The sequence below is a fragment of the Narcine bancroftii genome, chromosome 6 (genome assembly GCF_036971445.1).
Source record: "Narcine bancroftii isolate sNarBan1 chromosome 6, sNarBan1.hap1, whole genome shotgun sequence".
NCBI classification, from domain to species: Eukaryota; Metazoa; Chordata; class Chondrichthyes; order Torpediniformes; family Narcinidae; genus Narcine; species Narcine bancroftii.
Window position 1 is genome coordinate 208921760 of NC_091474.1, and position 24650 is coordinate 208946409.

The 24650-nt window shown below is 39.9% G+C and overlaps 1 protein-coding gene across 3 annotated transcripts in view; it reads left to right on the forward strand.

Moving 5' to 3' along the window:
- The window catches only part of LOC138737014 (gap junction beta-7 protein-like), a 245019-nt gene that overhangs the window by 70155 nt on the left and 150214 nt on the right, over nt 1–24650 (forward strand). For all 3 annotated transcript variants that reach the window (XM_069887376.1, XM_069887378.1, XM_069887377.1), the window contains one exon: nt 6753–6861. In XM_069887376.1, coding sequence (XP_069743477.1) covers nt 6753–6861 — 109 coding nt within the window. The remainder of the gene's footprint in view (nt 1–6752; nt 6862–24650) is intronic.

The following is a 24650-nucleotide window of genomic DNA, read 5'->3' on the forward strand; positions in this document are numbered from 1 at the left end:
TTGATAAAACACAAAGCTTACCAGATTCATGTAAAACAGCAATAATTACAGTAATACTAAAGCAAGGGAAAGATCCACTCACACCAGAGTCATATAGACCAATATCTTTACTTAACACAGATTATAAGATAATAGCTAAACTATTAGCAAACAGATTAGCAGAACAGGTACTGAAAATGGTAAATTTAGATCAAACTGGATTTATCAAAAAAAGATGCACAACAGACAATATTTGTAAATTTATTAACTTAATTCATGCAGTAGAAGGGAATAAAGCACCTACAGTAGCAGTTGCTTTAGACGCAGAGAAGGCCTTTGACAGAGTAGAATGGAATTATTTGTTCAAAGTATTGCAAAAATTCAGTTTACCGGAGAAGTATATTAATTGGATTAAAGCATTATATAAGGGACCGTTAGCGAAAGTGACAGTAAATGGACATGTATCAAAGCAATTTAACTTAAGCAGGTCAACGCGGCAGGGATGCCCACTATCACCTTTATTGTTTGCGTTAGCTATAGAACCACCAGCAGAATTGATAAGAACAGAAAATAATAAAAGGAATAAAAATAAAAGACAAGGAATATAAAATCAGTTTATTTGCGGATGATGTTATAGTGTACTTAACAGAACCAGAACTATCAATAAAAGAATTATATAAGAAAATGAAGGAATATGGAGAAGTGTCGGGTTACAAGATAAACGTAAATAAAAGTGAAGCAATGCCTATGAATAATGTGGATTTCTCAAAATTTAAGAAGAAATCACCATTTAGATGGCAAATGCAAGCAATAAGATACCTAGGTGTACAAATAAACAAAAATCTCGGCCAACTATATAAACTCAATTATTATCCACTAATGAAAAAAATTACAGGACGATTTAGAGCATTGGAAAGATTTACCACTAACACTAATAGGAAGGATAAACTGTATTAAAATGAACATTTTTCCAAGGATATTATACCTATTTCAGGCATTGCCAATACAACTGACAGAGAAATTCTTCAAGGAGTTAAAGAAAATAATAAGGAAATTTTTATGGAGAGGGGGGAAACCGAGGATAGCACTAGATAAATTAACAGAATGGTATAAACAAGGAGGCTTACAACTGCCAAACTTTAAAAATTATTATAGAGCCGCACAATTAAGATACCTATCAGATTTTTATCAAACAAGGGAAAAGCCAAATTGGATGAGATTAGAATTAGATAAAATAGGGGAAAAGATACCTGAACACATATTATATAAATGGGATGAAAAATTGGTACAACATAGAACTTCTCCAGTATTACATCATCTCCTCAATATTTGGAAGAAGATTCATGTAGAAAGAAATAAAACAAATTATCAATTACCAAAACTAATATTGACGCAAAACAAGTTACTCCCTTTTACAATAGATAATCTTTCCTTTAGAGAATGGGAAAAAAAGGGATTAAAAGAATAGAAAATTGTTTTTCAGGAAATAGATTCTTATCCTTTGAACAAATGAAAGATAAGTACAATATAACTCAAGATACAGCGCTGGCATATTACCAATTGAGATCCTACTTGAAGGATAAATTAGGAAGCAGTTTGAGTTTGCCAGAGGGAAGTAACCTTGAATATGTGATTACAGATACAATGATAATCAAAAGATTTATAACAAATATGTATATTAAACTGCAAGAAAAGGAGAATGAGGAAACAAATGGTAAAACTAAACAAAAATGGGAACAAGATTTAAATATAAAGATAAAAAAGGAAACATGGGAGAAGTTATGCTCCGGAACGATGAGAAATACAATAAATACGAGGTTACGTATGATACAATATAACTGGATACACAGGCTATACATTACACCTCAAAAGTTAAATAAATGGGACCCAACAGTATCTGATAGATGTTTTCGATGTAAAAAAAGAAATGGGAACAACAATTCATGCAATCTGGACATGTGAGAAAGTAAAAAAATTTTGGGAAGATCTAAATCAGATATTAAATAAAATAACAGAGAACAATATACCAATGAATCCAGAGATCTTCCTCCTAAGTAACATAAAAAACAATGAATTTGGAATTGATTTGGAGGATGCACAAAAAAGATTTGTTAAGATAGCTCTAGCCGTAGCAAAAAAATGTATTATGTCAACCTGGAAATTGGAAGATAATTTGAAAATACAACAATGGTATATAGAAATGAATAAATGTATTCCATTAGAAAAAATAACATATAGTTTAAGAAATAATATTGAAATATTTGAACAAATATGGGAGCCTTACATTAAATACAATAGCGAAAACCTACCGGGGACAATCATTACCTAAGTTAACGGAAAGAAAAGGAAATGAAAAGAATGGACTCAGTAGAATTTCTGGTGTATTTTTATTGAATGACAACATTGTCTGACTGGTTTAATGTATCCTAGATTTTATACCTTAAATGGATGGGAGGGGGGAGGTAGGGAGGGTGGGCTGGGAGGAGGGAGGTGGGGGAGAAAAGGGCACTGTATATGTGTGAAAAGGAAAAAGTGTGTACCATGGTTAATGTGATTTATGGTGTGAGAAAAAAAAAATGAAGGAAATATCGGGGTACAAGATCATTGCAAATAAAAGTGAAGCGATGCCAATGAATAATGCGGATTTCACAAAGTGTAAGATAGAATCACCATTTAAATGGCAAACATAAGCAATCTGATACCTTGGTATTCAACTAGATAATAATCTAGGCCATCTATACAAATTAAATTATCAGGCATTAATGAAGAAATTACAAGATGACTTAGAACATTGGAAAGATTTACCACTAACACTGATAGGAAGGGTAAATTGCATTAAAATTAATATCTTCCCAAGGATACAATACCTATTTCAATCGTTACCAATTCCCTTAACAGAGAAATTCTTCAATGAGCTAAAGAAAATAATAAGGAAATTCTTATGGAAAGGGGGAAACCGAGGATTGTGCTAGATAAATTAACAGAATGGTGCAAACAAGGGGGCTTACAGCTACCAAACTTTAAGAATTATTATAGAGCAGCATAATTAAGATATCTATCAGATTTTTATCAAACAAGGGAAAAACCAGATTGGACCAGATTAGAGCTAGATAAAATAGGGTAGAAGTTACCAGAAAATATACTATTTAAGTGGGATGAAAAACTGGTGCAACATGGAAGTTCACCAGTACAGCACCATCTGCTCAACATTTGAAAGAGGATACACGTAGAAAGAAAATAAAACAAATTACCAACTATCAAAATTATTTTTTTTTAATGTTTTTTATTTTTCACACTATGAACCATACTGACCAAAATACACACAAACGTTTCCCTCTTGAATATACACAGTGTCATTTTCTCCCATTCCCCCCCTCCCTTCCCTCCCTCCTTCACCCCCCCTCCCCACCCACTCAACATTCAACATATATGATAAATTAAACCAATTAAACAATGTCCTCACACAATGAAAATAAACAAGAAAATTGTGTCATCTACTTTTACATACTGGGTCAGTTCATTTCGTCGTCTTCTCCTTCTGTCATTTTAGGCGGTGGAGGTCGCGGTAGGACTTCTCTGTTGTGTTCCATGTACGGTTCTCAAATTTGTTTGAATACTGTGATGTTATTTCTTAAATTATATCTTATTTTTTCCAATGGAATACATTTATTCATTTCCATGTACCATTGCTGTATTCTCAGGCTCTCTTCTGATTTCCAGGTTGACGTTATTCATTTTTTTGCTCCAGCTAAGGCTATCATAATAAATCTTTTTTGTGGTCCATCCAAATTGAATCCAAGTTCTTTACTACTTATATTACTTAGAAGAAAGATCTCTGGATTTTTTGGTATGTTGCTTTTTGTGATTTTATTTTATTCCTGATTTAGATCTTCCTAAAACTTTTCCACTTTCTCACATGCCCAAATTGCATGTACTGTTGTTCCCGTTTCCTTCTTACAGCGAAAACATCCATTTGATACTGTTGGGTCCCATTTATTTAACTTTTGGGGCGTGGTGTATAGCCTGTGTAACCAATTATATTGTATCATGCGTAACCTCGTGTTTATTGCATTTCTCATAGTTCCGGAGCATAGCTTTTCCCATGTTTAATTCTTTATCTTTATGTTTAGATAAAATCAACTAATCCCTTTCACAATAGATGATCTTTCCTTTAGAGAATGGAGAGAAAAAGGAACAAAAGAATAGAAAATTTTTTTTTGGGAAATAATTGATCTTTTCAACAAATGAAGTACAAATATGGTATAATTCACGGTACATTGTTTGCATACCACCAACTGAAAACCTACCTGAAGGACAAATTGGGAAGCAGGTTGAGATTACCAGAAGGAAGCAGCTTTGATAATGTGATTACAAACAATGATAATTAAAAGATTTATAATAAACATGTATATCAAGCTGCAAGAGAAAGAGAACGATGAAATAAGCTGTAAACCAAACAAAAGTGGGAACAAAATCTCAACATAAAGATAAAAAATGAAATATGGGAAAAGCTGTGCTCCGGAACTATGAGAAACACAATAAACACGAGGTTACACATGATACAATATAATTGCTTACATAGGCTATATATCATGCCTCAAAAGTTAAATAAATGGGACCCAACAGTATCAGATAGATGTTTTCGCTGTAAGAAGGAAACGGGAACAACAGTACATGCAATTTGGGCATGTGAGGAAGTGGAAAAGTTTTGGGAAGATCTAAATCAGGTATTAAATAAAATCACAAAAAGCAACATAACAAAAAATCCAGAGATCTTTTTTCTAAGTAATATAAGAAGTAAAGAAATAGGCCTCAATTTTGACGAAGCAAAAAAAAATTATGATAGCCTTAGCTGTAGCAAAAAAATATAATGTCAACCTGGAAATCAGAAGAGAGCCTGAGAGTACAGCAATGGTACATAGAAATGAATAAATGTATTCCATTGGAAAAAATAATATATAATTTAAAAAAATTACATCACAGTATTCGAACAAATTTGGGAACTGTACATGGAACACAACAGAGAAGTCCTACCGTGGACTTCCACCCCATAAAATGACAGAATGAGAAAAAAATGAAATGAACTGACCCAGTATGTAAAAGTAGATGACACCATTTTCTTGTTTATTTTCATTGTGTGAGGACATTGTTTAATGGGTTCAATTTATCATATATGTTGAACGTTTAGTGGGTGGGAAGGGAGGGTGGGGGGAAGGGGAGAAAATGACACTGTATATTCAAGACGGAAATGTTTTTGTGTACTTTGGTTAATATGGTTCATAGCGTGAAAAAGAAAAAAAACAGGCCTCAATCATACCAGTGCTCAAGAACATTATGATAACCTGTCTAAATGCCTATCAACCTGTGGCCCTCACATCCAAAGTGAAGTTATTTGGGAGACTGGTGTTGAAGCAAATCAGCTCCTATTTGAGCAGTGACATTTATCTAATTTGCAGCAGGTGCCATCTCACTGACCCTACTCAAAACCCTGAAAAACCTGGACAGCATTAAGCGTGATATGAGGATGCTCTTTATTGACTGCAGTTCAGCATTCAACATCCATCATCCCCTCAAAACTGATCAGCAAACTCCAAGACCTGGGCTTCAACTCTCCATTGTGGAATTGGATCCTGTATTTCCTCGGCTGGAGCACCTCAGGGCTATGTTCTTAGCCCCCCTCCTGAACACCTACTGGCTCGGTTAGACAACAGCACCATGTAAAAATTTGTTGGTGATTCCACAGTAGTGGGCTGTCTAAAAGGGCAGTCGGTCAGCATACAGGAGGGAAATTGAAAACTTGGCTGAATGGTGTACTAACAAAAATAGCCCACTCAATGTCACCAAATTGAAGGAGTTGATTGTTGACTTTAGGAGAGAAAAAACAGGTGTATGATGCAGTGATCGTTGTGGGATCAGAGGTGGAGAAGGTGAGCAAATTTAAATTCCTGGGTGTCTACCTCAGAGGACCTTTCCTGGACTCAACGCACAAATGTCATGAAGAAAGCATGTCAGCGCCTCTACGTTCTCAGCAGTTTGTGGAGGTTTGATATGACATCAAAAACCTTGGCAAACTTCTACTGATCTGAGGTGGAAAGTGCTAACTGGCTGCATTACACTGAGGTACCAATAACTGAGCGGAAAGTCCTGCAAAAGGTAGTGGTCACAGCCCAGTACATCACAGGAAAAACTCTCCCCACCACAAAGAAAATCTACATGAAACGCTGCCGTCGGGGTGCAGCAGAAATCAAGAATACACATTACCCAGCATATGCTCTGTTCTCGCTGCTAGCTGATCACAATAAAAAAAAATTGTTAAGAAAATGGAAAGAAACAACCAATATAGGGGTATAGGTACCAGGTTCAGGAACAGCTGCTACCCCTCCACAATCAGACTCCTAAACAGCAGACTCCACGAAAGACTCATTCACAAACCTACTTTGTACATTTATTATTGAATATTTATTTTCTGAATTGCCCCATCGGTTTGTTTACATCTTTGTTTATAGTTTTTTTTGTATATCCATCTTTCCTTGTACAGTTTTGTTTTGCACTATTGAGAAGTAGAAATTCTGCCTGGCCCACTGAAGAATGATCTTTTTAGGGTTGTATGTGATATTACATATGTACTCTTGACAATAAATCTAATCTGTTTCATAAAAGTGATGAGTTGTTGCAGAGATGTTTTCATCTCTAGCATCCTTGCATACATTCAGGAGAAGAGTGCAAAGGAAAGTGGAAAAGACTGAAATTTATCTCTTTGATTAACTTGTTAGACATTTCTTCGTGGAGACGGTGATTGCTGGCCGCCTGATGGAGTTATCTTCCACTCAGAGTACCTTTAGATTCTGCATCCAGGGGCATGACGGCGTGACCTATGCTTTGGTAAATCCATTTTTCTGCATTGTGTTGAATGGGCTGATTGCTTCTGGTCAGTTTGCAAATGCTTGTGAAATGTAATGGGCATCTAATCTCGAGGCAGCACTGCTATTGTAGTGGTTTACACAACCCTATTATAGGGCTAGCAACCAGAATTTGAATCCAGTGCTGTCTGCAAAGAGTTTGTACATTCTCCCCATGTCTGCATGGGTTTGTTTAGATGCTCTTGTTTTCTTCTCACCCTCCTCTGAAAATATACAGGTGTTGTAGATCAATTGGGTGACATTGGGCAGCATGGACCAAAAGGGTCTGTTACCAAGCTGTGTGTCTAAACTAAAATTGGAATCTTTCACTGAGGATGAGCAATCGCTTTCACCTCTGGGTGGCAGACTTTGAAAGGGTATTCGAAAGTATTGTTAATTGTCCACTTTTATCCCTATGGCATCCAAGAAGAAAGACTTCCTCTAATATGATAATGCAAGCTTTTAATAGCTTTTTATTTTGCATCGTGACAAAATTTTCAACAGGACATAAGATTTTAGTAAAAGGATGGAGTTTAGTTTAAATTGATTGAAATTCATTTTGGAAAAACATGAGATGATGTGTCATTCAAATCTAATTTATTATTTGAGTAGGAGTTGAACAGCATACTTTGGGCTCTGTATCTGTTACAATAATTATCCTGGAAACTATAATTATTTCTAATGAAGTCAGTTTAAGCCTTTTGAAATTTGTGAGCTTAAAGAGTATGCTTTTTAGGAAACTGAACACCGGGGTATGCTGAAGCAGGAAGATTTATTTAAAGAGCAATCCTGTACTTGTCCACTTTTAATTGTCAATTATTTAGAAGTTGTTAGTGCATTTTGAATTCTTCACAATTTATTGTGAAATAGAGGATTGTATGAATAAGGACAGACACTGAACATTTTTGTGGATGAAATAATATTTATTGCTCTTCTTACAAACATGATATCAGATTGAACAGGTAGCATAGCGTAAGAAAGATACAGTTAGCTGTGGATGTTCATCAGATGATGCAATTAATATGGAAGCTTATTAACAATGGACAGCTTCTCAACAAGTGGAGGGAATAAATTGTTTAAAACTCAAAAGTCTGAAGATTCTGCGACTGTCGTTTAAACAGAATTCAACAGGTCTCCCATCATTCATTGGATGTTTTGGGACTGAACCCTTCCTCAAAGTATGAAGGGAAAAAAGCAGGCCTGCTGGTGAAAAGGGAAGAATTGGAGGGGGAGGAGTACAGTCCAACAGACAAAAGGTATTAATTGGATACCAGGTCAGGTGAGCATTGGTTGGGCAAGCTGGTTAGATTTGGCTCTGTGAAAGGAGACAGAGAAAAAAAGAAAGAGACAGCTGGAGGAAAGGAGACATGGGGATTAATATGGGGGGGGAGGGGGTAGGGAGATGGACTGTGAGCTAACAGAAACCAGAGAAGTCAAATGTTAATGCCATTTGTTCCGAAGGTGCACAGAAGTAATAAGAGGTGTTATTTCTCCAATTTGCGAGTGGTCTCAGTCTGGCAATGCATGAGACTGTGGACAGAGATGTCAGCATGGGAATGGAGTGGGGAATTGAAATGGGTGGTTACTGGGAAATCCACGCTATTGTGGCAGACCGAGCCGAGGTGCTCAACAAAGTGACCTCCCCGACTGCACCCAGTCTTTCTGTGGAGGAGACTACAGTAGGAGCATCAGAAACAGTAGATGACCCCTGCAAATTCACAAGTGAAGTGTTGCTTCACTTCAAAGGACTGTTTAGGGTCCCGAATGGTGGTGATGGAAATGTTGCACAAGTGGAGCACGTCCTGTGGACATGGGTTGGTGCCAAGAGGGTGATTGATGGAAGGGAGGAGTGGAGGAGAGAGTCAGAGGGGATGGACCCTGTGGAAGCTGGAGAGAGGAGGAGAATGGGAAGAAGTGTCTAGTGGTGGGAATACCTTGTTGTTGGTGCTAATGGCAGAGAATGAGGTGTTGGATGTGGAGACTGTTGAGGTGATAGGTGAGGACAAGGGGAATCTTGCCCTTGTTGTTTGTGGGGGCAGAGAGGCCCATGGCAGATGTGCGGGTAATGGAGGATATGTGGGTGAGGCTGAGTTGATGGTGGTAGAGGGGAAGTACTGTTTGAAGAAGGACATCTCTGATGATCTGGCATATAGATCTTGTTCTGGGCGTAGCTGCAGTGGAGGTGCCGAATTGAGAGAAAGGAGTGGAATCCTTACTGGGGATAGGGTGTGGGGAGGTGCAACTGTGGGACTTGGGTTTGTAGAAAATGTCTGTTGAAAGTTTGACTCCCGCGATGGAGATAGATCAAGAAAAGGGAGAGTGTTGCGAGAGATGGATCGAGTGAATTTGAGGCAGCACCAAAGTAGTCGTTGATGTAGCAGAGGAAGAGTTGAGGGTCCTTTCCTGTATATGCTTGCAGCACTGAGTGCTCCATGTACCCAACAAAAAGGCAGGCATAGCTGGAGGCCATGCGAGTACCCTTTGACTTGGAGAAGATGGGATGAGTCAAAGGAGAGGTACTGAGTGTGAGGAATAAATTGACCTTTTTTGTTGCTTAGAATGTACTGGGGAGGTGAGGAACTTTTTATTCATGCGTGCAGAAATTCCTATTAAACTGCAGTGGAAACTAAAATAATAGTTTGTCCAGGTACATGCATAAATATTGGAAGAAAAAAAATCAATACTGCAAAATATATAGTAAATGTGCGAATGGAATTAAGTGGATGGATGAGTTGGTGAGTTGGCTTTGTTTGAGATAAATGGCCTCCCTCTGCACTGTATGATGAGATTAATGTTTGTGTTGCAGCTAATTTTTTTTTTTAACAATAAAGCGCAATAGAAATCTATACTGACTATTGAAACCAGTGCTGCCCCATTATACCAAATTAACCAACTGCCAACTATTTTGGAGAAAATCTGGGCAACTGGGGAAAACACCCACAGGTCATGGGGAGAATGTGCAAACTCCTTGCAGACAGTGCTGGATTCAAACACCATTCACTAGTAATAGTGTTGAGCTAACCATTGCACTAACCATGCCACCCATTTCCCAGGGTTGAAGCTTTGAATGAGACTTGGGGAGAAGTCTCTTGGTTAGTATGACAGGGCTCACTGGCAAGGGTCTAAAGTGGAATTGGAAAGTCGCCTGATTCTGTGGGTCAAACAGTTGGTTCAAGGCAGGCAACCTAATGTTTTGGCCCTGAGCTTGTTCTAGAGTAATCCAGTCACACGAGGACTATTGCTGAACAGGCCATGCACTAAAAAGAGACTTTTCTTGTACTCCACTGTAATCGAACACGAGACATTGTGTAAGTTTGGGTGCAGGCTGTTGTGGGATCAGTGGAGGAATAAGGGTGGGACTGAGAGTTGGATGGATATTTTAGAGTGTGAGAGCAGGAGGGATATTGGGCAATCTATGGTGGTGAACTGTTGGGGAATATTGGATGTGTGGAGAGAAGGATTGGATGACTAATAGGTGAGGGGAAAGGAAGTAGTTTGTGAAGGGAGGATCAGCAGGTGGGTGCCTCAGAATGGTTATTATTGTCAAGCAATGAAATGCAGAGATTGTCACAGTCTCATCACATTGCAGGCAGACTCCAATGTGCCCCAAATGTACTCCATTGTAAATGTGTGACCCATTTCCAAGGGAATAGATTAGGAAGAATGTAGCAGAATACTCTATAAAAATTCAGGACGAAAAACTGGCATCAATCCTGCTGGTGGATTGGTCACATGGGTCCATCTCATCATCATATTCCACAATCCTTTCACTATAAACCCACTAATTGCCTTATAAATCCATTAGTATGACTCACCTAACATGACTCAGATTGCACCTCTTGGGTTGGTAAATTATTCCGAGACTATCTGGTGGAAAATTTCCACCTGACTTCCTCTCTTCCACATCATTTTCTGTTTTTTATTTCTGAATGGTGGCCTCTTTATACTCCATGCTTTTGCCTGAATGAACAATTTGCCTTGACTGACTTCGTGAACTCATCACATTTGTTTTAATTGGATGAAGTGGTGTTCATGTTCCTTCCTTATTGAAGCTTTCCTTTTCACTTAAGCCATTTGTTTGTGCTGGTAACTTTGTTTCTCCAGTACCCTCTCTACATGTCCCATCTATTGTTGTAAGCACTTTTTTTAATAAGCTCCTGTTGGATCAGTAATCTATACACACACCGGCTCATTCCTGGCTACTGGATAGCTTGCTTCGTTCCAACCAGGCATTTCATAATTTAAAATACATTGGCTCACTGAACCTAGGTTATGGGTTGAAGCAATGTGCTCCTGTCAGAGGGTATTATCCAAAGGAAAAAATAATTGCTGTCAGTAATTTTCTGTGATCTTTCTGCAACAGAAACATTTATCATGGCATTCCAGAGCAATAAAATTAATTGTACCAGCCTAATTCTCTATAAAATGTTGCAACTGAGTAGCAGGATTGAAACACAAGTGGTACTGACAAAAAAATTAAGTAAATATTTCTAAATGATTGCCATCATTGTATATGGAGAGGATTCATAAAGGCAAATACTGGTGACATACCATCCTGTGCTGTCTTTCTTCAGTGAACTAGAGGGTTGCTGTTAATTTGAGTGATCAAGAGGTAAACAGAGTTGATCATTTTTGGGTTTGGTTGCACAAAATGATAACTTATTACAGAAACATTTGTGGAACTTCTGTTCAGCTGTCATTTTTGCTGTGGTGTTACTCCTTTGCTAGTGTTTTGGACATAAGATTATAAACACCTCGCAAGGCTGAGCAAAGTGGTGTAAGATGACAGGTCTTGATTTGCCTTTGAATCTCCCACTCGTCCAACCAGGGCTTCGAACAAAACGAGATGCATATTTAGACATTCATGGAAAGTGGGTCCAAACATCACTGTTATTGTATTCTTAATGATGACTCTGGTGTCAGAGTAAATGTCAGATGGAAGCTCGGGTAGCTGGACCATAAAGAAGAGTCTTTGGGCAGATCTCAGTTTCTCTGATCCCTTGTGAAAGGATTCAACCCTCATTATATTAATCTGAAAATGCTTCAGAGGTGAAGGGGATGTGCACTGGTGGGTTAGAGTATTCAGTGATTGTTCCAATCTGCAAGGTCAGGTTTTCACATGGTAAAATTCCATGGAATAAATTCAGCTTCAACATCTGATACTGTTTTATCTGTCAATTTATACACCATGCACACAGTGGAGCAGAACAGCTTGCCTGCCAATCCTGGAATTTGATTTAAGAAGGCCTGTTTTCCAGACTGGCATTTACCCCAATTTCTCCAAAGTCAACAATGTGCAATGTATTACATTTACAGTAAGATTTAATATTCTCTTTTTCAGAATGACTTTCCTTTGTATGTTAGCAGCACAGGCTATCTAATTAAAGTATTGAATGGGGAATTAAAAATAAATTAAATCCTGTATGTATTGCTGTAAAACAAGCTTGCGGTTTTATAATGCATCAGTGTTATTACCTACGGTTATGGAGCTCCACTTGAATTGCTCAGATAAAGCTGTTGTCTGTGCCAGAGGGCTGTTTGACACGTGGGGCACCTATTTAGGTAAGGGGAATTATCTGGGAAGCTTGTGGAGCCCACAGTTGAATTTATGGGAAGGGAGTCTTGGTTGTGGAGTGTTTTTTTTGTAAATGCAAGTCATGCAATGAATGCAGTCAGGTAAAATAACAACTAAATTTTTAAAAGCACATGAAAATGGCAAACATGGGGAAACATTTATTGCAAAGTTGATCATAGAATGTTGGATTGAGGTGGCACCAGAAAATGGAAATCACCTCCTGTTTAAGAAGGAGAAGCAGAGGAGATGACCCTATGGGACAGTGACCATGGCTGCGAGATCTGCAGCTGAAGGTGGGCTCTTGGTGACTCAAGGCCATGAATCCACACAGGTTGTGGACTGCTGGCAACTTGTGATCAAAGGGCTCGCACCAAGCTGCAGACTGCTGGAGACTGGCTAAAGGGAACTAGGTATCAGAAGTGGGATGTGAGAGGGTGCAGAGGGCAACAGGGGCTCTCAAGGGCTTAGTGTGCAGAAGGCTTCCTGATCGTTTCGGAGCTGCTCCTGTTGCTCAGTGACTCTGAAAGGACTTTTGCTTCTGTTTCTCTACTGCAGTGGGCAATTTCAGCTGATGGCAAATCTTTTTCTGCCTTATGATAGAATAAATGCAATTTTGTGTAATATTGCATCTATTATTACATGTCAATCAAATAATCTTGAAATCACTCAATAGCACTTGATTATACTTGAAGTAGAAAGTGGGCTCCAAGATCGCATCCAGTTCAAGCTCCACAAAGTTCAAAATCCTGTCGGAAAAATTGAAAAGTTTGTAACTCCCATTTTGGGGAAATTGCAAAGATATAACTCACATTTTGGGAAATTGATTCTCATTGCAGTGGTTGCCTGGAAGCCATGGAGAAATTGGGATAACACGTCATCAGTGTACACATAAAGACATGGGCACAGATAGTCATTCTCAATAACAAAGCCCATGACTGAGTCAAACAAACATTTATTTTTGGAAGCTGTGCTGGTTTTTAATGTAAACAATTATTTTGGTAATGTGGAGGTGGATTTTTGGTGATGATCTGTAAGTGGAGGGTTAGTAATTGGTAGAATGTGACTCTTGTGCAATTAGCACTAATTTTCAATTTAACAATGGCAGAGGGGGCTGCTCAAAAGGATATAAAATACAAGAAAAAAATCTTCACCAAAGTTAAGGCTGGGAAGCAAATAAAAGCACAATGAATTATGCAAGAAAATAAGTACATTTTGTCCTTTGTTAGCATTATTCCTGCATTATCTTTTATTAGTCTCAGTGAACTTACACCTCCATGACCTCGTTCGCTTGGGGATCAGTGTAGCTTGCTGCATAACACTCTTTCCTCCCCTCTTCCCCCCCACCCTCCCTGGACCAGAACCAGTGTTCAGATATGAAGAGTCCACAGTTCGTAAAACAGTTCATACATCTGAGAGGCCGACCTCTCCTCCACGGGGCTGGAACAGTTACTGGATTGTTAAGTTGAGGTGGTCAACTGTGAATGTTTCCTGCCTACCTCCAATCTCCTAAAGGGACGTAGCCCCGTTGTGTTGTAACAATTCTGGCAAAATATTTTGTGATTTTAATTTTATTGCAGTTTTGTAAGATTTGCTTGTCTTTGATATTGCAGCTCAGCCATGGGTGCTTTTATTTTACTGCTTAGTATATTGTGGTAATTTTTAAAAATGCTATTGATTGGATTGCAGTCACAGCTGTAGACACGGCAATATTTTCCCTCATCAACAACAATGATGGAGCCAAAATACTTAGAAGGGGTGGAAAATCTCATGAAATAGTGTGAGGAAAAACAACCTGGGTCTCAACATGAACAAGACAAAGGAGATGATTGGTGTTCAGGTCAATAAGGGATGACCACCCTCCATGACATTCAATGCAGAGAGTAGAGAGCACCAAGTTCCTTGCAGTTCACTTCAGAAATGATCTGTTCTGGACACATATCTCCTCACTTGTCAGAAAGTGTAACTCCACTTCCTTAAAGACTGAGGTGGGCAACGCTACTAGCACCATTCTGTCAGCTTTCTACAGGAGTTTTATTGAGAGCATCCTGGCCAGCTGCATCAGTTGCTGTAGAGCAGTGGTTTTCAAAACTTTTTTTCTTTCTACTCACATACCACCTTAAGTAATCCCTATGCCATCAATGCTCTGTGATTAGTAAGGTATTACTTGAGGTGGTATGTGAGTGGGAAGAGAAGGTTGAGAACCACTGCTTTAGACTCAATTGTTACTGAAATATTTTGCTTGAGAAAAATTGTCATTGGCCTAGTTCCTTTGGAGTAATGAAACCGTGTCAATTAGGTACAATTAAAACCGTGATTCTCAAACATTTTATTTCCACCCACATGCTACCTTAAACAATCCCTTACTAATCACAGAGCATCTATGGCATAGGGAATACTTAAAGTGGTATGTGAGTGGAAAGAAAAAGGTTTGAGAACCACTGCTGTAGAGCATCGGATTAGAGGTCATTATACAGGATCGTAAATTCGGCAGAGAGGATCACCTTCCCCACCCTGTCTCCCCGTCGATGGGATTTACTGGGATTGTTGTTTCAAAATGGCTCGTAAAATCAGGGAATCTCCTACCACCCTGCATGCAGCATCTTCCAGGTACTCTGTGGGGGAAAAAGATACAGAACTACCAAACTGAGGAACAGATTCTTCCCATAGCAGTGAGATAGCTGAATGACATCTCTTTGTGACTCTACTTAAGAATATCTATTTTAATATATGTACTGTTGTGTTGGGAAGGGTTGTGGCTGTCATGTGACAGCACTGCCCCCCTCCCTAATCAGAGGACACACCAGCTGCCAAACAAAGTTTGGTTCTACCCTACCTATTAGTATACTCCTTGGCCCCATGTAAATTATTTGGACTCTCCAGCCTCCCTGTACTTGGCCTTGAGCCATTGTAATTGGATTAACCCTCCTGGCACTGAGCCATTGGTCCCTGGCAACGAGCTGGGCTGGAACTTCCAGCACTATAAAGGTGCCATGTGTTATTTTTGTTCTCTCATTGCCAGCTTGAGACCACCCTGCTTCACTCCAGGCTTAGAAATGTGGAAGGGTGCTGGAGAAACTTTTGGTAAGATGTGCACTGTTAAAAGGATTGGGGGCGTTTAATTAGTGTCCCTTGTAGCATAGAGCCGTGCCTGCACTGAGTCAAGGGGTGGTGTTGCATTGTAGTGATTTTTCTTTGTCCCCCTTGATCGCTGTATGTACCAGTTCATTGTGTGGGGGTGTAATTTGTTCCCAAGTTATTTTCCCCATGTTCGTTATTATTTGTCTGCTCTTTCTTTCCCACGGCTGCTGTAAACTGTGCATGTACATGTGTGCTTGCGTGGCATCAGTTACCATTTCCCACACTTGCCTTCTGTAAATAAAATCCTTCCCTACCAAAATTGTGTTCAGAGTCCTTGCCCTGAGACCTACTAAATGGTTTCCTCACTTACAACAACTGTGTATATGTATCATTTGTCTGTATGTGTGTTTTGCACTTTTCCGCACCATGAACCGGAAAATTCTGTTACGTTGGGTTCAAGTCAAGTTTATTGTTATCTGATTGTATAAGTACAACCCCATGAAACAGCAGACCTATAACCAGACATAACACACTTACAGACAAACAATACATGTGCAGAACATTTATTCCTATATATAAATAAATGTTGTTTCAGGAAAATGAGAGTCTCGGATGATTAAAGTAAAATGAATGGATGGTCATTCAGCATTCTCACTGCTTGTGAGAAGAAAGGTTGTACCATTGCAATCTGATGACAAATAGACTTGAACTGTTTTGCAAATTAGTTATATTCTTGGTTAGTGATTCTTGAAGTATATGTTTGGATTGATGTATTTGTTTTCATGGATACATCCTCCTTTGAGGATTCGGCAATGCCATGCACATCATTCCAGTGTGACTGGTGAGGATCCAGAATTCACTTTAAGGAACAGATAATAGTGTGGATCTGAGGATACAGTTGTATTAAAAAAATAAGATTGACATTTCTGTGAATAGCATTTTATCTGTCCTTAGTAATGACAAGTCCTATGTCGATTATTTGACATTTCAAGATAAACAATCGTTAAGGGAACATTGACAATTAACTGTGAGTCGTAATATTTATGAAGTATGACTAAGTTGTTGGTTCATGTAAAAAAAAAAGTGCCAATAAATGTGCATGTTGCAAATCTTCTTGAGTGCACTTCAGTCTAAAATAATTGTTTAGTTTGAAAAACAATTCCTCCCCAATGTAGGATTTTTGAGTCCTGTCCACCCCACCCCCAATCCAATTGCATTTTATTCTCCTAGCTGTGCCTATTTGAATTTTGTTTCATGTGATGGAGATTGCGCTGACAGGTTTGGATCTTCGGCTGATCCACTGCAGATAGCAATGGGCTGACTAGAATAGTTTATCCAGCTGTGAAGTCACTTTGTCACTGATTGAAGGAAAAAAATAATCTGTTCACTGGCTGGTTATTCTAGGGAAACCTTTGAGACAAGGGAGGCAGCTTTTCTCTGGGTATTGGTGAGCTTGGTAAAGCAATTTCCTGATCACTTTCTGGTGCTTTCCTATCAAAAACCAGATTAAGATTGAATTGAATTTGAGATTTAAATCTGTGCTTTCATTTTGCTCTATTTTCCCAGTCCTTGAAGTTTGATCATCAGGGGTCAGGGTAGGACGTTGAGTGGGGTGGTAGATGAAAGCTGAGGCATAATAGTTTGCAGGGTGCTTTCTGTGAACTCCATGCTGATTTTTACTGTCCTGCTTGATGCAACCTAACATCAAGGTGTGGATTTTTGCCACTTACTGCATTATTCTTTTCAGAATGTGAGTGTTGGTGGTATGTAGTGCAGTCTGTGCAGATGACTGTTCATTTATTGCCTATTCCTCATTTTCAACGAGAAGGCAGTGTGAGAATGGGCCTTAGCAGATTTGGACCCAGTGATGATGAAGATCCAGTAGAATGATGTGGGGGTTGGATACGAGCCTGTGGGTGGTGCCATCTTTCCTGGTGGTAGAGATTGTGGGTTTCTGAGCTGCTGTCAGAATAGTTGAGTAACTGGTGAATTTTAAAAATGGATCAAAGTGCAGCCACGTTGAGGGAGGGAATGAACATTTAGAGCATGGAGGTCAAATTTACGGTGAAGTGCTATTGGAGCTGCACTCATCCTAGACAGTTGGAGAGTATTCCATCCAGCTCCCGACTCGTGCGTCAGGTAGAAAGGTGTTTGGACGTCAGGGACTGCCTTAGTTGCCGAAAGATATCCACACAACTCTTCTTGGAGCCGTGGCGTTTGTGTGGTAGATATAATTGTATTTTTGGTCAATTGTTTCCACCAGGAAATTGACAAAGAGTTGTGGCAATGAGGTTGAGTCACGGGGTCGCACGGCATGGAAATTAGCCATTTAATCAATCACCCTTGCTGACCAATGGGTACCCATCTGCAATCCCATCTTTCAGCACGTGCCATGGATTTTTACCGAGGCGATTAATGTGCTTGTCTAGATGTTTCTTAAATACTGTCAGTGGCTGTGCTTCCACCACATTCTCTGTGTATTCTGTTGCTCTCTGGCTATAAAAGCTCCCCCTTGTATCCCCACTAAGCTTCTTTTAACTGAAATCTATGTCCTCCAGTTTTATCTTCCTCTGATGTAGAGAAATAAATCTTCTACAGTCCACATTATTGAAACTGTAGTTTATTTTCTTCATTTATGTCTCCTTCCTTTGTTCCAGGGAAAACTAACATAACATCTCCTAATAACTAAGACCCTGCCAATCCAGGCAACATCAAGGGTAGGAGGGTGGACTTTCTATTGTTAGAGATGGTCATGGTCGGCTATTTTTATGACATTATCATGGAATAGGTCTTGTTGCATGTAGATATGGATTGCTTCATTTGCTAAAGAATCGTGAATGGAATTAAATAGTGAGGAAGCATCAATAAACATCCCAACTTTTGACTCTGAGATGGAGGGAAGGTCGTTGATGAGCCACCTGAAGATCCCTGAGAAACTGATGCAATAGCTTTCTGGGGTTGCAGTTATTGACCACCAATAACCACCCTCCCTACCAAGTGTATGAAAAAGGTATCATACCAATAAGCATACTAGTCGATGCTACCTTGATGTCAAGGGCTATTCTTATCATCTTGCTTTTGGAATTCATCATTTTATTCCATCATTGACTTGAGGGCATTATCAACAACTCTTTCTTTACTCCAGTGAATGAGGAAAAACTGATTAGGCAATAAGCAGCCAGGTTGGATATGTGCTGCATATTTTGCACTGGACCTGGCGAGGCACTGGACCTACATTGGAACAGTTTGTGGGGAGCTGTTCTGCCCAAGGCTAGAAGAAGCTGCAGAAGGTTCAGAATGTCGGGGAAGCTGCCCACCTGTCCGTGGACTTGCATTTCCTGCTGCCTTGGAGAGGTAATCAACCAAAGGACCTATTGCACCTTGGATACGTACTCTTCTCCCTCTCACTATCTTAGAGAAGGCTCAAAAGAGTGAAATCCCATACCACCAAGGTTAAGGGCAGTTTCTTTCTTGTAGCCATCAGGCTCCTGAATGAACCTCACAACAGTGCTCCCATGCTACCCTTGCTTTGTACTAATTGATTTTTTTTTTCATTGTAACTATATACTCTGTAGTTATGCTCTGGTTATTCTACTTTATATGGCTATGTGAATGATAGTTTACCTGTTATACTGCTCACAGAAGAACCCTTCTGTAACAAATAAACAAACATTGGTTTGAGGGGCACTGGTTTCTGGAGCTTGGGTCTTTAGCATTACAGTCATGGTTACAACTGTAGCCATTGTTATATCCATTGATGTCAGCCTTCTCATGATATCCAGCATCTGTACTTTTTGTTTTCAGAGGTTGGATCCTGGGATCGAAGTGTTGGCTTATGAGGAAAGGCTGAGCCTGAACTAATTTTAGTTTAGAAGACGGCCTTGCATTGGACTGGAACTCAATACAGGAGATCTTCAAAACATTTGAGAAGATTATGGGGGTCTTGCTTTCCTTAATTGATGACTTTTACTGGGAGCATTGCTTGAATAGGGCTCAAAGATTTCTAGAAAACCCTTTCCATCCAGCACACAGCAGCTTTGATCCACTACCATCAAGGAGGAAGTACAGAAGCATCAAAATCAGGACTGCCAGACTGGGAAATAACTTCCAGCAGGCTGAGATATCGGTAGTAGTATAAATCAGGAATTAAGAGTGGCATGTCAAAGTGGTAGCAATACGGTAGTTATGGGGGACTTCAACATGAAGGTGGACTGGGATAATCAGACGGGGGCAGGAACACAAGAGAGCGAGTTTATAGAATGTCTACAAGATACTTTCTTGGAACAACTAGTAGAGGAACCTACCAGGGGGAAGTCGATTCTGGACTGGGTGCTGTGCAGCGACGCAGACTTAATAAGTGACCTTGATGTAGGGGAGCCATTAGGGAATAGTGACCATGGTATGGTTACTTTTAAGCTGCAATTAGAAAGGGAAATGGAAAGGAAGTCGGAAGCATCTGTACTTCAGTTAAATAAAGGGAATTTTGCAGCTATGAGGGAGGAGCTATCCAAAATAAAATGGGAAGATACACTAGCTGGGAGGACAACTGGGGAAAAATGGCAGGTTTTTATGGACATTTTTCACAGGATTCAGGACAAATTTATTCCAAAGTGGAGGAAAGGCTCTAGGAGATGCAAATGGCAGCCCTGGCTAACTAAGGAAATCAAGTGCATTATCAAGTCCAAAGGGAGTAATTATAAGATAGCGAAGCGGAGTGGGAAATTAGAGGATTGGGAAACCTTCAAAGAACATCAGAGGGTAACTAAGAAAGCCATAAGAGACGGGAAAATGAAGTACGAGAGGAAATTAGCAGATAATATTGCGGAGGATAGCAAAAGCTTTTTTAAGTATGTGAAGAGGAAGAAATTGGTTCGGTCTAAAATTGGCCCTTTGAAAATGGGCAAGGGTGAAATTATTACCGGAAACAAGGAGATGGCAGAGGGATTTAACAAATACTTTGCAACTGTCTTCACCAAGGAGGATATAGGTTATAGTCAGTTAGGGGGTAGTGGTCATGCGGTACTAAGAGACTTGTGGAACTTTACTGGGGAGGTAGGGGATCTAATGGATATCCGGGTCCAGAAGCAGGAGGTTATGAGTAAATTGTTGGGACTGAGGGCTGATAAATCCCCAGGGCCTGATGGGCTGCATCCTAGGGTGCTTAAAGAGGTGGCTATGGAAATTGTGGAGGCACTGGTCGACATTTTCCAAAGTTCCATAGATTCCGGGGAGGTCCCTGAGGATTGGAGAGTGGCTGATGTGGTGCCGCTTTTTAAGAAAGGAGGGAGGGAGAAAACGGGAAATTATAGACCGGTTAGCCTGACTTCAGTGGTGGGGAAGATATTGGAGTCCATCATAAAAGGAGAAATAGCAGAACACTTAGTCAATAATAATAGTATAAGGGCTAGTCAGCATGGATTCCTTAAGGGTAAGTCATGCTTGACTAACCTTCTGGAATTTTTTGAGGATGTGACAAAGAGGGTGGACTCGGGAGAGCCAGTGGATGTGGTGTATTTGGACTTCCAGAAGGCCTTTGATAAGGTACCGCACGGGAGTCTAGTGGGCAAGATCAGGGAGCATGGTATTGGAGGTAAGGTGCTGACATGGATAGGAAATTGGTTAAGAGATAGGAAACAAAGGGTTGGAGTAAATGGGTCTTTTTCAGAATGGCAGGATGTGACGAGTGGAGTGCCTCAGGGATCGGTGTTGGGTCCTCAGTTGTTTGTAATTTATGTTAATGATTTGGATGAGGGGATTATAAATAACATGAGCAAATTTGCAGATGACACTAAACTGGGTGGCGGTGTGGGGTGTGAGGAGGATGTAAGGAAAATGCAGAGGAACTTGGACAGGCTGGAGGAGTGGGCGGCTAAATGGAAGATGAATTTCAATGTGAACAAATGTGAGGTTATTCATTTTGGGGGAAGTAATAGGAAAGCTGAGTATTATTTAAATGGAGACAAGCTAGGGAGTGGGGAAGTGCAAATGGATCTGGGTGTACTTGTTCACCGGTCACTGAAGGCTAGCATGCAGGTTCAGAAAGCTGTGAAGAAGGCAAATGGAATGTTGGCTTTCATAAAGAGGGGATTGGAGTATAGGAACAGAGACGCCCTTCTGCAGTTATACAGGGCCCTGGTGAGACCCCACCTGGAGTATTGCGTCCAGTTCTGGTCTCCAAACTTGAGGAAGGACATACTAGCTATAGAGGGTGTGCAGCGCAGATTTACAAGGTTAGTTCCAGGGATGGCAGGGTTGTCATATGCAGCAAGGCTAGAAAAACTGGACTTGTATCCATTTGAGTTTAGAAGGATGAGGGGGGACATGATTGAGGTATACAAAATCATCAGGGGGATAGACAAGGTGAAGTCTGATTACTTGTTCCCAATGATGGGGGAGATGAGGACTAGAGGGCATAGTTTAAGAATACAGGGTAGGCCCTTTAGGACGGAGATGAGAAAGCATTTTTTTACCCAGAGAAGTGTTAATCTGTGGAATGCTCTGCCACAGAGGGTGGTAGAGGTGGATTCGCTGACTATGTTCAAAAGAGAGTTAGATAAGACTCTTGTGGGTAACGGAGTTAAGGGTTATGGGGATAAGGCTGGAAAGGGGTACTGATGGTAATGATCAGCCATGATCTAAAATGGCGGTGCTGGCCTGACGGGCCAAATGGCCTACTCCAGCTCCTATTGTCTATTGTCTATTGGTGAACAGTATCGTGTAACTGAGTAAATTATCCCAAAATATTCATATATACTCAAAGAAATAATTTAAAATGAATGTGTGATTATTATGCATTGTGTGTGAATGTGTACACACTGTGGTCCAGAGAAACGCTGCTTCATCAGGTTGAATATATAGTCAATAATAATGAACTTGAAGAGTCTGAGGAGGTTTCATCAGACGGATGCGGAAAGTATGTTTCCCTTTTAAGGGAATTTTGAACCGGGGGTCTTGGCTTCAGATAAAGGAGTCAGCAATTTACAGAGTTCTTGAAAGGTTATGAATCTTTGGAGTTTGAATCATTATTAAGTCATTCCTCCAATTATTTTTAGAGGTATATAAGATTATGATGTGGTGGACAGTAGGTCTTCCTTGAAAGTTCTATCCTATTCAATCCATTTCAACCACCTACCAGTCTCTAAAGCACTGTCCTTTTCCTGTTCACACAATTGCGTGCAACCCAGCAATCGTGTCCAAACCTCGACATCTTGGCCACTCAGCTTAACCTACTGATCGCCTAAGAACAGAGCTGAACCACTGACCTACCTCTGATCACTGCCCAACAGACCACACACCAGACTTCATCTTGGACGAATCCCAACCTGACCTTCTCTTCTCCATCAGTGCAAATGACAATAGCAAATACCAGAGAAGTGAGTGGAGGAAAGTTTAGGGGAGACATCAGAGCTCGGGTTTTTTTACTTTGAGAACAGTGGATGCCCAGAATGCATTTCCGGAGGTAGTGGTGGAGGAGGCCGGTATGATTTAAAAACATTTAAAAAAAAAAACTCCTGGATAAGCACATGGATGTAAGAAAAGTTGAGGGCTATGGGTGTGTGAGAGGGGGAGAAGTTAAATTGCTGTGAATTAGTTTTACATAGTTTGGCACAACATCATGGCTGAAGGGTCTGTAATGTGCTGTGTTCTAAAACTGTTCAAGCTGAGCTAATCTTGTATTCAGTGGAGCCATGACATTATTGAATGATTGTGAAGCTTCTTGCCTGTTCTTATTTATTTTTGTTGATGTGTAGATTATTTTCCTAATTTAACTCCTGTAATTAAAAAAAAAAGCACTTGCATCAAGTCATGGGTGGGGGGGCGGGGGTGGCATTAAGCCCCCAAGTTCTGAAATATTCTTGCAAAACTCCACTGTCCCTCTCACCCTGCCACCATTGTAAGTTTACAGGATATTGATTGCAGGAAGGATAGGGTTTTGGAGTTGTGGCATGATGTAGTGACACAGTGGGTGGCTGCTCCTTTTCCAATTAGGTGGATACCTTGGCAGTGGGTTTGTTTGCCTGTCAAATGGATGCATTGCATTAATGTTTGCAGTAGAGTACTGATGTCAATTGGCCTGCTGGTTTTAGGCCCTGTTGGTTGTTAGTTTGTTGAATATTGGTGCAGATATTAACTGGAAGTGAAATGTTGAGTTGACTTCTGAAAGTTTATTTATTTTTTTAAAGCAATCTTGGAGCTAGGTATTGCATATTATGTTGTAACAATGCTGTAAAGCTTTTGCCGTTTGCACTGATGGAGATGAGAAGGTCGGGTTGGGATTAGTCCAAGATGAAGTCTGGCATGAGGTCTGTTGGGTAGTGATCAGAGGTAGGTCGGTGGGTCAGATCTATTCTTGGGGATCAGGTAGGTTAAGCTGAGTGACCAGGATGTTGAGGGTTGGACACGAATGCTGGGTTGCCCGCAATTGGGTGAACAGGAACAGGACAGTGGATCAAATACGTTAGAGACTGGCAGGTGGTTGAAATGGAGTGAATGGGGATAGAACTTTCAATGGAGACCTACTTCAAAGGGTTGGGCTGAGACCTTCATATATCCAAGTATTGGGTACAGGAGTTGGGATGTTATGTTGAAGTTGGACAAGACTTTGCTGAGGCCAAATTTAGAGTATTATGTGCAATTTTGATCACTTGCAGTGAAGGTTTTTTAAACATTTAAATCTAGACATGCAGCACAGTAACAGGCCATTTCAGCCCAAATTACACCCCATTAACTTACACCCTCCATATGCTTTGAACGGTGGGAAGAAACTGGAGCCTCCAGAGAAAACCCATGCAGACATGGGGGAAAAAACACTGTTACGAACTAACAATCCTCTTAATTTTGTTTGAGACTAAAGGGACTTTGTTAGCACTAACACAGGAACAACAATGGAAAATTCATCAGACAATGGTGAAATAGTTTTTTTAAATTAAACTATGAATAACATAACATTTCTTACTTATTACTAAACTTAACTCTAAATTTAACCTCTATATGTGGATATGTAAATATGTGTGTCAAGTCCCTCTCTGAAAAGTTAATTTTTAAGACTTCAGCGTACTTGAAGGTCTTAAATTTTCAGTTCAGAAATAATTACAAAGCACTTTTGAACATCATATCTT